The following is a 12356-nucleotide window of genomic DNA, read 5'->3' as shown; positions in this document are numbered from 1 at the left end:
CAGGTCAATAATTTAGCTCAAAGGGAATCATTTAAGATTTTAAAGGGAACTCCACCATTAATATGCAAGGGAATTAGGACAGAATCACTGTTTTACGGCTGATCACTGAGTAAATAGCTTCTGCCAACAATGGGCTATTTGCACTTAGTGTAAATAGACAATCCGATAAAGAAGAGCCTTATACTTAATTTTTTATTTTATTTGCTTAAACCTCAGGCCATCCAAGATGTAGAGAAGTTTGTTTCCTTATTAGAACAGATTTGGAAAATTTAGCATTACATCACTTGCTCACCAGTCCTCTGCAGTGAATGGGTGCCGTCAGAATAAGAGTTCAAGCAGACTGAAAGTCAGCAACAGCTTTAAGTTAAAAAATTTTAATGATGGATTTGTTTTTTACAAACATAGATACACAGATGGACTGGAGTCATGTGGATTACGTGTGGATTATATTAAAGTTTTAATCAGCTGTTTGGACTCTCATTCTGACGGCATACATTCACTGCAAAAGATCAATTGCTGAGCAAACCTTAAATTTCTCCACATCTGTTCTGATGAAGAAACCTACTGATCTAAACCTGGGATGGCCTTAAGGTGAGTAAATGTTTTGAAAAATGCATTTTTGTATTAACTACTCCTTTAAACTATATACCACACTCTTTGTGTCCACTGTATTGTCATATCTATCGCCAAATGCAAAATCTGAATGCAAATATATTTCGTGTCATATCATCATGCTTACATAAAACATAAAATGTCTGTATAGAATTAGCATATGAACAGTCAGAATAGAGATGCAGACAAGGAGATGCATTATGAATAGCACTAGTGCCATCTAATGGAGCAGATCTGCATCCACTGTAAAGGCAAGTTCACACTGTCCTGACAAACAGCAGGAAAAACATTGCATATTTGTCTGTTGGATTGTATGTTTTGAACCAGCCAGTCTTTTTTACTCTGCTACAGTTGCTGGAATTCAGTGTTTGTTGGGGCAGCAATCTTACTTTTCATTTAAGCATATTGTTTAGTTGGTTATATAACATGGATTTGAAAATATGTTGTTGAAAATTTAGAAAATTCTTTAACCACTGAACATGCCTGAGTTTTTGCAAATTCAACATTATTTTCCTCATTAATTCACCAATCACTGATATCAAGCCATAGTTAATTGTCAGCATAGTATGATAAAATCAATACTGTCAACCTAGAGGGGATCAGACAAGTTATATTACTTCCTGGAAAGTCCCAAACTGTAAATCATTAATTGTACAATATATGTACAGTATATTGTATATAGTATATTGTTACAGTATCTGTATTGTATGCACATAAATAACAAAGCAACTAACAACTAGCTCACAAAAAAAAACAACACACAAATGTTGCAATGCCATGCCATGTTACTGCTACTAATACATTGGTAAAGACACTGCTGTACGAGTATAGTTAAAGGGATAGTTCACCCAAAAATGAAAATTCTTTCATTAATTACTCACCCTCATGTTGTTCCAAACCCGTAAGACCTTCGTTCATCTTCGGAACACAATTTAAGATATTTTTGATGAAATATGAGCTAGGGCTCTCTGACCCTCCCATAGACAGCAAGGAACGCGCGTCCACAAGTGATGCAGTAGAGACGAAAATGTGGAATAAAGTCGTTATTTTTGTTTTCTTTGCGCAAAAAAGTATTCTCGTAGCTTCGTAACTTTACAGTTGAACCACTGATGTCACACGGACTACTTTGTCGATCATCTTGGTACTTTTCTGGACCTTGAACGTGGTAGTTACCTTGCTGTCTATGGGAGGGTCAGAGAGCCCTCATATTTAATCAAAAATATCTTAAATTGTGTTCCGAAGATGAACGAAGGTCTTACGGGTTTGGAACAACACGAGGGTGAGTAATTAATGACAGAATTTTTGGGTGAACTAACCCTTTAAAAAGACATGCATTTGGACTGAAACCCCCTCATGAAGTCATTGCATTGAAAAGATTATATGAGCGGTTCAGTATTAGAATTCTTGTCTGACATTTGGGAAATACAGATGGCCAAGATATCATAATCACTAAATGTCCCCTTGGGGGAAAAGACATCTGAGAAGACATCTGTTTCACGGACACGTGAATATTTATGTTTCTGTTTGAGGGGGTCTTATTGTTTTCATTCTCTTCTTCAGGCTGAAATTCAAATTGAGAAATGCGTCACACTGAGTGTGGTGATCTGATCAAGTATCTTCAGACCAAGCCACATAAAAATGTAGCGAAGTGTAGTTTTGATTTTTGTAATTGTTACTGAATTACACTAACAACTTTTTATGTTCAAATTGGTGTTTGAATTGGTGTTTGATTTGATCAGATTGGCTTACCATTTCAGTCCCTTCTTAGACAAATCCACTTGGTAAGCCCCACCTTTCACCTATTTCCAGTCAAGTCCATCATCTATTATTTTTTTTAATTAAAGAAAGACAGAAATCTCAGAATCTGTTTGTCATAATCACACACACACACACACACACACACACACACACGTACACGTTGGGTTTCTGTGTTTTATGGGGACATTCTATAGACATACTGGTTTTTATAACTGTATTTACTATCCATTAACCCTACACCTAAACCTACCCATCACACAAAACTTTCTGCATTTTTAGACTATCAAAAAACTTAATTCTGTATGATTTATAATTTTCCTCATTGGGACCAAAAAAAGTTCCTACAAGGACAAGGTTTTTGGATATTGCCATCTTTGTAGGAACATTTTGTCCCCATAACGTAGCCTATACCTAAACCAAGCACGCACACATGCACAATTTTTGGACTGAAAGTGAGACGGAAGATGATGATGCCTTATAACTCTCTCCATTTCCATCTTTCCATCAGAATATAGTGCATATAGTATAGTATCACATATATTGTATTGTTTATTACATGTAATTCAGGTAATTGTTATAGTATTACTCGACCTGAATATCTGATTAGGTAAAGTAGGCTATGCTACTTTAGCTTGCTTTCAATTTTTGGGGTGCAATAATAACTTTTAACTGGTTCTTGCATTGTCACCAGCTTATTTGGTCCCCATAAATACTATATATGAATATGTTTTACAAACATATAAAGAAATTGCCTATTTATATCGTTAAAAAATGGGGTTGCATTGAGGTTTAATATTATAATTTGTTAAAGCTTAGACAGTCAGCGAGGCTGACATTAGTTAAAACCTGTAGTGTTATTATTCAGAATAAAAGTCAAACTTTTCTAAACTTCACAACATTCTATACGTACTGGGCATTTTATGTCAGTTTTACCTGCATTTCGCCTTATGATTCCGAAAATTGAGTTTTCCTAATCGGCAATTTCCGAGAACCTTCGGCCCTTATCGTAAAGTATGTATTTGAATCGGTCGTGTTCGGGCATTTCCGGATTCACCGATAACGGTTGGAATGTTCAAATCTTCGATGCTAGTTTTGCTACTTTTGGCCTGGAGTGGATACTGAGCTAAGAAAGCAACTGAAGAAGGAGCAAAAAAATAAAAAAACAACAAAGGAGGTGAAGAGGAGCCTGGCTACGGAATGACGGTGTTGCAGGAACCTGTCCAGGTATTTGAGCTAAATGTTAAAGCGCTCTGTTGCGGACCCAGTTGCGGGAGAAGACTTTTATCCAGCGCGAGAGACCGGATGATTGAGCGCTACTACACCGCGGCCTCAGTTAGCAGCTAATGCTAAAGGCCTCTGCCCTTTACCTCACACAAAACCTGCCTTTAAACATACCACACATTGTTTTTATTTTAATTTACAATAGCTGTTGTAATAAACTCAGTGCTTGTCAATTCAGGGCAGTTTGTTTGTTAGTAGTTTTCAAGGAAGCTAATGTGTTGTCTTGCAGGTTAGCCAGCTATCTGATTTATTGGGATTTATGTGGGGATAGTGATGTTTTGTTTTGACGCTTGTGTTAAAATATCAGCGGGGTTGAGGATAATTATAAATCGTGAATGTTTACAGAGATGGCTGGTATTCACAAACACGCAATATGTGAGGAATAAGTTAGCACAAACTAGTGCATATGAAGAGATTTGGTGCATTAGCAATTTCTGGAGCTGGTTAGTTGTCTGAAATAGAAGCTCATCAGCGATAAAATCATAACACAATTTCCTTATAGGGTTGGATTTTAAATGTATAAGTTATGGTGTTTAATGGGCCAACAAACGTCAAAGGTTGTGGGTTTAATAAGTCTTTGTCAAATACCAGCTAGCCAATGGTTCCTCGAGCACATCTGCTAAACCTGTGTGTTTCTGTCAGGCAAAAACATCAGACATCAGTTCAAATGTATGTACAATGTTGGCTGTGTCTCAAAGGAAGAACGAGCTGCCTAACTAGAGAATGCATCTCATCTGTCAGTCAACATCATCTGGGTTCCCTCCTTATCTTCAGCCTTTGTATATACTGTCTGAAACCGTTCACCATTTCTTAAAACTGTGATCAAGACGTGACTTCATGACAGCAGATCATTCCATATACATGATGAATGTAAAAAATCTCTGCAGTCAGTATCATTGTTTATATGGTAGCCCATTTCATTTGTAATGGTGATGTTCAGAAGTGTATACTTGCTGTGTCAGGTGGTAATAAAATCATTAACCCTAATTCATAAAGTGCTATGGGTTATCGTCGTTGTGACGCATACTCCTTTTCGTCAACTGTAAAAGGGATGAAGGTAACAGCAGTTGTGTTTTGGTCCATAGGCTGCTGTCTGGCATGCTCTGAACCACTACGCCTACCGAGATGCAGTATTCCTGGCAGAGAGACTCTATGCTGAGGGTAATTGCACAAATCGTCCTCCATACAGACAGACAACATCCTCCATTTCCCCTCGTCTTTCAGAGCTGGCATTTCAGGCATTGCATTAAAACAAGTTTGTGTGACTCGAAATGGAAGCTGACATTTTTATTGATTTTACCCCTGAAGATAAATGGTTTAAAGTAACTTGCGCTTCATGCATTGTTGTTTTTAAATCCTGAATTTAATTTTATACAGGGTTTCTGCAGATCTTAAAAAGTCTTAATTCAACCATTCAATTCCACAAGTTAAAGCCTAAAAATCTTGGAGAAGAAATTTAAGTCACGAGGTCGTGGCATTAAATGTTGCATGCACTGCCAAACATGAATATCTTCATCAGTATTTGTATTTTGTTTTCCAATACAAATAGCTACACATCCCTAAATCGAGATACAATTTCTTGAGGTGCAAATTGAACGTATGACATCTTGTTTTCGGAGAAACTGAACAAAATTAAGAGAGTTATAATGCTTTAAACAAATGTCTGTTAATGGGGTATGAAAACTTGTTTTCCCTTTGAATGAAGTCGATTTTTCGGGGCAGATATTTGTTGTTCTTTTAACCATAAACTCACTTTATATTCATAAAAGACAAGACTAACTTATTTTGTAAATGTAAAAATAAATGTATCTTGATTTTTTTAGAGATTTGCACTGGAAAACAAAACTAAAATACTGAGGAAGTACATCACTTTTTTGCAGTGTGATCAGAAGGTACAGTGAAAATAATTTCCCTATTCTAGTGGTTGGGAGCAGAGGTATTCAAGCCATAAGCTTTCTTTTTTTCCTGAGATCTGTTGAAAGTTTAGTTAAAAATCAAGTTTTGAGATTTAAATAATACAAGAAAAGACATGTACAAGACATTTATATTTAGAGCGCATATTGAAGTTACAGTTTCTTTTCTTTTTTTTCTTTTCCTCATCAGTCCATTCAGAAGAAGCGCTCTTCCTGCTGGCTACGTGCTACTACCGTTCAGGGAAGGCGTATAAGGCCTACCACCTCCTGAAAGGACACAGCTGCACCACGCCACAATGCAAATACCTCCTCGCCAAGTGCTGTGTGGAACTGAGCAAGTATGAATGAATAATTATTATTATTATTATTATTATAACTAATCATAACTCCTGACTCATCATCATCATATCCCTGTGTCTATATCTATGTTTATCTCTTCCAAAAGCTTAGAGTAAGGGTCGTTACTATACTAAAATTTCAGTAGTTGTATTCAAATTTCACAATACTCAATACCTCACAATCCTCCAAACCTATGCTGTAGACCAGGGATCCTCAAATCTGGCCCACGAGATCCACTTTCCTGCAGAGTTTAGCTCTAACCCTAATCAAACACACCTGAGCATGCTAATCAATGTCTTCAGGATCATTAGAAAATCACAGGTAGGTGAGTTTGGTCAGGGTTGGAGCTAAACTCTGCAGCACATTGGCCCTCCAGGGCAAGATTTGAGGAACCCTGCTGTAGACTGTAGGCTCGTTTGAGATGCACCTAGCCTCGCCTGGAATATAGGCGAGAGTAGGCGGCTGCAGTGAGGGGAGGAGTGAAATAAGTGCAGTCAAGATGGACAGTTCTGACCTCTCGAAGTGGAACAGATACCAACGAATTTACAGGCGGATATATCGCGCTATTCACACTCATGCTCTGTTGCTGATAAACATGATATAATTTCAGTTCTTTTTTCTTTTTATATGAAAATAAATACAATGAGACAATGACACATTCAAAGTATTTGCTATTTAATTCCATTCAAAAGGCGTATTTATCATCCATTTTTACTTTAATACAAACATGTAGTTTAGAATTTTTTTGAAATGTGACAACAGTCACATCTCGCACAGAGATCGCAATAAAATAGTGTTTGTGAATATTCACACATAATTTAAACACATGATACCAGATATACAAATCTAATATTTTAGAAGAGAATGCAACATAACGGTTATTTGAGCCAATGAGAATGAAGCTGTGTCGTCAGCAAGTCGTTTCCCATCGTGCTTTTGTTCAGCGCAGCTGGGGGAGAGCAACTGTGCTCGACTGCATGGTTGAGTCGCTGTCGCAAGAGATTTTTGGCATACGTCAGCGTGACATCAGATCAAGGCGGACCACCCTCGGACACATTTCTTAACCAGCATGCATCTTGCGGTGATCAGTTCTGCGCAGATTTTGCACATCTCAAACGAGCCTTGTGTCTTTACTCGGTGTTTCCCACAGGATTTTGTGAGACTTGTGGCGGCAGGTGACGTCACATATTAATTTGCATATTTATGATGTCATTGCGTCAAGTTTGCATTCAGACAAGTTTGGCACTTCAGATCTGATCTGTCTCATACTGTAATACAAATGAATGCCCAATAAAGCTGTTCCCATTTACATCTTTTCTATTGTCATACATAAAACAAGTATAAATAGTGACTAAACACGACCCATTAATACTAGGTTAACCAGGAATCACTTTCACTAAACTCCTTAAATCCTGATTTATAATCGTGACATCATCTGATAAAATCAACGTACATCTACACTAAAAAAGCGACTATATGTGGTGCTTTTGACTATATTTTGTCCCATTAAGCACACTGCCAGCATCTGAGTAACAAACTATGTGCATATTAACAGACGAACTATGCTCATATTTAAAAGTCAAAACGGTCAGTAAGCGACAGGTGCTTGGAAACACTGTTTTGTACAAATTTATTGATGAGTCGGCTGCGGTACGGCCAACTGAATGCGCTGCTTCTCTGCCGCTCACTGCACAGAATAAACGCAGAGAGAGGTTACTACACTGGGAGAGTCAGACCTCGAGCTCGCGGGGCAGTACTGGTGACATCTTCCAACTGAATGACAGTTAAGGTTTATCCAAAAAATTCACTAGGTTTGTCAGTATGTACCTTTTATGGAAAAAAGCTGCTAAAGGGGTCTGAAAGTTACTAAGTATAGTGCTAAAGTCACGCTTGTGTGTGTGTGAGAGACGTGGGAGGGCAGGGGGCGGAGTAGGGGGCAGGAGTAGCTTCACCTTCGTTCAAGATTGACATCAGGTCATCTTTTGAATTTGATTACGAATTTCTTGCAGTTTTGATTGATTTGTGTTTTTCTCCACTAGGTTGGCAGAGGGAGAGCAGATCCTGACCGGAGGGGTCCTGAACAAACAGAAGAGCCAAGACGACATCATTACTGAGTTTGGAGACTCGGCCTGCTTCACTCTGGCTCTGCTGGGGCAAATCTACTGGTACGTTGAGCTTGTTTGTTACTTGCCTTCACCTACTGAAATCAATGAACCTTAGTGAAGATACGAAAATATCTGCTTTGCAATTGTTCCTGGGAAAGAGCTGCTAGTGAGAGGCTGTGTTTAATTTGTTGGATGAAGTAGGCTGGTACCAAAGCTCTTTATCTATAATGGGTTTAGAGGCAGACAGGGCTCTTTTGACTGTTTTGTTTTTCACTTGTGTAGAGCAGCACTCAGTTACTGTTGAGAGATTGCTTTAAGAGTTCTTAATATTCTCATATGAGAGATTCCTCTCTCTTTCTGTACTTAATATGTTTTGTTAAATAGCCTCACAGCCTTTACACTTTTTGTTCATGTGCTAATAACCAAGAGAACAATCACTTTTGGGGATGTGAGTTTACTACACAACTAGGATTAAATTTGTAATGTTTTTATTTTGACTGCAGTATACCTCCATAGACATCAGTAAGTTTGTTTTATTGTTCTCACTGTTCCTTTGGGTTTCTTCATGACTCTCTCAAAACACAGAGAATCTGTGTTTCTTGACAACTGTAAATGTGACATTTTCCTTCAGCCAATGATCCATTGTTATTTACATTAAATCCAGTAAAATCGGCTGTTTTCCTTGTCTAAGATTGTTGTTGGATTTTGAAGTTGTGGAAAACCAAAAATGGCATTTTATGAAACATTTTCAGTGGCTAAAATTTTGAGGATCATGCTCCTTTCGTTATCCCTGCAGCAAAACAGATCGGATAGCAAAAGGAGCTGAATGTTACCAAAAAAGCATGAGCGAGAACCCTTTCTTATGGTCTCCATTTGAGTCTCTTTGTCAAATCGGTGAGTTCCTTTCTCGTTATTAATTAGGGTCATCATAAGAACCTCATCCAAGCTGCGCAGTTACAAGACTCCCTGAGGAGAGGATGCCTGATAATGTCATTTTAAACTCTGCTCTCTGTGCTACAGGAGAGCGACCGGATCCAGAGCAGATCTTTAGATTGACCTCCTTGCAGAATTTCAGTGGAGGCAGTGGAGGAGTCGTACCCCCTCCTCCCATCAGCCCTGCACACACACCTAGTAACAACATGGGACACCGGCAAGTCGACACCGTCCTAATGGAGACCCCACAGGACACTTTGGTATGTCTTTCCTGTGGTTTTTCATGCATTTTGTTGTGTTTTATAGGGAGATATGTATGTGCATGAAGTATATGAGGTATTGTTTGGGGACATATTAAACGTTGTGAATTTGGATTGTCTTCTTCATCATATCTTGGCATTGTCTTTCTTCTCTCTCTAAAGGAGCTAAACCGGCTCAATCTAGAATCTTCTAACTCAAAGTACTCCCTGAATACGGACTCCTCTGTGTCCTACATTGACTCCTCCGTCATCTCGCCAGACTCTGTGCCACTAGGCACCGGTGGCTCACTATTATCCAAACAAGTGCAAAACAAACCCAAGAGTGGCCGATGTCTGCTGGGGGGCACGGCCACACTTAGCCCCCTCACACCGAGGTAATGACCATAGATCACGAAGGCCGTCGCACCTCACACTTAACCGTGCATGAGGCTTTCTTAATGTAATCCCAAGTACTTTTTTATTGATTCAAATTATGGATGTGATGATTAGGCTCTTATGTTTTCATTCTAGTAATCTATCCATTTAAAATTGTGTAGTTTTGGAATTTTGCCTCTGGAGCCGAGCCCGGGAGACCCAACATACCTGCAAAATTACAGTCACAGTGGAAGTGGGATGGAACCTCCTCCTCCGCCTGGCCCTCCGAAGAAGGTAAGCCGCCTTTATTTCTAGCAGCTTGCAATTAAAGTACTTCCACGGGATTTGAATTTTTCAGGGGCTGTGATCTACGCTTTTGTATAATTGTGTTTTTTCCTTAAAATCTTGTAACATTAGTCGAGGTTTATTTCACTAGAAAAAAAGAGTAATGTAGTTTAGTTTTTACACCCTTTTTGTACATCTGTTTGTATTACTGTAACGTTAAGTCTTTGTTTGGCCAACCCTTGTTCACTGAGTTAATTTTAGAAGAATGGGACAGGTTTCTGATACAAAAATGGTATTGATGTGTACTTTGTATGTAAATGTGATTTTGCAGCTTTTTTCTTTAAATTGTCTGGGTTAGTCTTTGTACATTTAATCCAATGTTTAAATTGCCTGGGTTAGTTAGTCTTAACATTTAATTCCACATGTTATGCTTCTTTGTAATTAATTGTGAAGTTTACTAGCAAGAAAATGGTCTCTGCTGCACTAATTTCACTGTAGTACATTGAACTCTTATTGAAAAAAGAGTGTGAAAAAACCTCTCTGTGTCCTATTTATAATACAAACTGTCCAAATAAAATCTTCAAAATTGTATTTATGTAAGGTTTATTAAAAAATGTTTTACTAGACAAAAATAGTCTTTATATAATCAAACTGTAAATTATAAATTATGTCTTTTAATACAAGAATTTTTGCCATTTCAGGCCATCAGTAGAATCAGCCAAGTGGGGACGAAGTCAGTGTTTGCACAGAGTGGAAACAGCAGAGAGGTCATTCCAAACCCTTTCAACCAAACTCAGACCACTGCCCCACAGACCAGGTACGTCGCCACACTTTTCTACAGGCAACTGATGATAATGGCTTCTGATGACATCTCTTTCTGCTTTGTAGTACTACACCGCAAGTGCTGAGCCCAACCATTGCTGCTCCCCCAAATGTGCAGCCACGGCGGAGCTCAAGACTCTTCACCAGTGCCAGCTCCACTGCCAAGGTACTGTCTTTCACACATACAAGTTTATGCATACACTCCTGAATCTCCTCAGCCACTCTTTAGAGGAAGTGTTGTCAACACTCTTTATGATGGAATTGAACAGGAGAACAGCAAGAAGCTGAAAATGAAGTTCCCAACCAAGATTCCTAACCGAAAGACCAAAACGAAAATGGGTAAGGGAGGAATCACCCCATCTAACCTGAATGAGAGCATCGAGATCCTCAAGCTTGATTCTTCCATATCAGAAGGAAAAGGCAACATTAGCTCACCGCAGTTCCAGGCTTTTAATCTACAAAAGGCTGCTGCAGGTATTTGAGATTTGTTCTCTTTTTAAGATGTATTTAAGGAATAAAATATAATCAAATGCAATCAAAACAATTCTTTTTTTTTTAAATGAAATATTGCGATATTTATATTTTAATTATAATAATATATTTTAATTAACTAATTATAATAATATAAATAATAAATTTTATTATGTGCACTCACTTTTTTTTATTCATGTGCCCTCATAATCTTTAATCAAAATATCTTTTAGATGTTACAATAGAGAAGAAAACACTATCACAACTTCCGTTTCATGTTGACGTCAAAGAACTATAAACAAATTATAACATTTGTTAAAAAGAAAGTGAATCCTATTATTAGGATTATTAAATTTGATGCATTTTGAAAATGTAACTAAACTTGAATTTGTTTCCTCTGTTTTATTCAGATGGGCTGATGACGTTGATGCGGGATATTGGGAGGGGCTATCTTGCTCTCTGCTCTTACAACTGCAGAGAAGCCATTAACATCTTGAGTCAGCTGCCTTCACACCACTACAACACAGGCTGGGTGCTGGGTCAGATCGGACGAGCTCACTTTGAATTGGCTGAATACATGCAGGTGAGTCGGGCTTGTTGAAATTAGCAGGAATTTACTTACTTTTACTTTTAGTCATTTAGCAGACGCTTTTATCCAAAGCGACTTACAAATAAGAAAAAGTAATTAAAACTAAAACTCTATAAATACTAATATATACACACACACACAAGAAAATAAAATAAATTAAATAAAAATGACAAATGCATACAACAACATTTCAAAACTAAACATTTAAATGAAAACAAAAAAATAAAGCTAAAAACAATTCAAAATATTAAAAGAACAAAAGGTATGAGTATAATAATGATTTTAACATAACACTAAGCCAAACACCAAAAAAACAACTACATATGTGTATGTACAGCCACACACACACACATATATACACACAGAATAATAATAAATGCTTTCAATATATAGTATTTCATTTCCATTTTGTATGTTGAAGTACTGAAATAACTTCATAAAAAACCTATATAGACATAATAAAAAAACTAATAAAATGACAACATTACTACAACTGTAACTAAAACTAAAATAGATAACTAATACAAAACAAACTACATTAGTTTCAGTAATCCTAAAAAAATAACACCGAGCCAAACACACATGCTAAAATAACAACAACTTACTGACACATAGTAAGAAATGGTTATAAAAA

The 12356-nt window shown here is 37.5% G+C and overlaps 1 protein-coding gene across 1 annotated transcript in view; it reads left to right on the top strand.

Annotated features, from left to right (window-relative positions):
• The first annotated feature begins 3420 nt into the window (after nucleotides 1–3420).
• The window catches only part of LOC107585064 (cell division cycle protein 27 homolog), a 16112-nt gene continuing 7176 nt past the window's right edge, over nucleotides 3421–12356 (top strand). Inside the window, exons 1-12 of the mRNA XM_016271922.1 lie at nucleotides 3421–3594; nucleotides 4737–4812; nucleotides 5755–5902; nucleotides 7943–8068; nucleotides 8805–8902; nucleotides 9029–9201; nucleotides 9364–9575; nucleotides 9738–9849; nucleotides 10542–10657; nucleotides 10729–10828; nucleotides 10932–11136; nucleotides 11544–11716. Coding sequence (XP_016127408.1) covers nucleotides 3568–3594; nucleotides 4737–4812; nucleotides 5755–5902; nucleotides 7943–8068; nucleotides 8805–8902; nucleotides 9029–9201; nucleotides 9364–9575; nucleotides 9738–9849; nucleotides 10542–10657; nucleotides 10729–10828; nucleotides 10932–11136; nucleotides 11544–11716 — 1566 coding nt within the window. The 5' untranslated portion in view covers nucleotides 3421–3567. The remainder of the gene's footprint in view (nucleotides 3595–4736; nucleotides 4813–5754; nucleotides 5903–7942; nucleotides 8069–8804; nucleotides 8903–9028; nucleotides 9202–9363; nucleotides 9576–9737; nucleotides 9850–10541; nucleotides 10658–10728; nucleotides 10829–10931; nucleotides 11137–11543; nucleotides 11717–12356) is intronic.

Source organism: Sinocyclocheilus grahami, unplaced genomic scaffold (assembly GCF_001515645.1).
Source record: "Sinocyclocheilus grahami isolate Dianchi unplaced genomic scaffold, SAMN03320097.WGS_v1.1 scaffold66.1, whole genome shotgun sequence".
In the NCBI taxonomy this organism is placed as follows: domain Eukaryota; kingdom Metazoa; phylum Chordata; class Actinopteri; order Cypriniformes; family Cyprinidae; genus Sinocyclocheilus; species Sinocyclocheilus grahami.
Note: the sequence above shows the minus strand (reverse complement) of the source record. Positions and strands in the feature narration are given on the sequence as shown.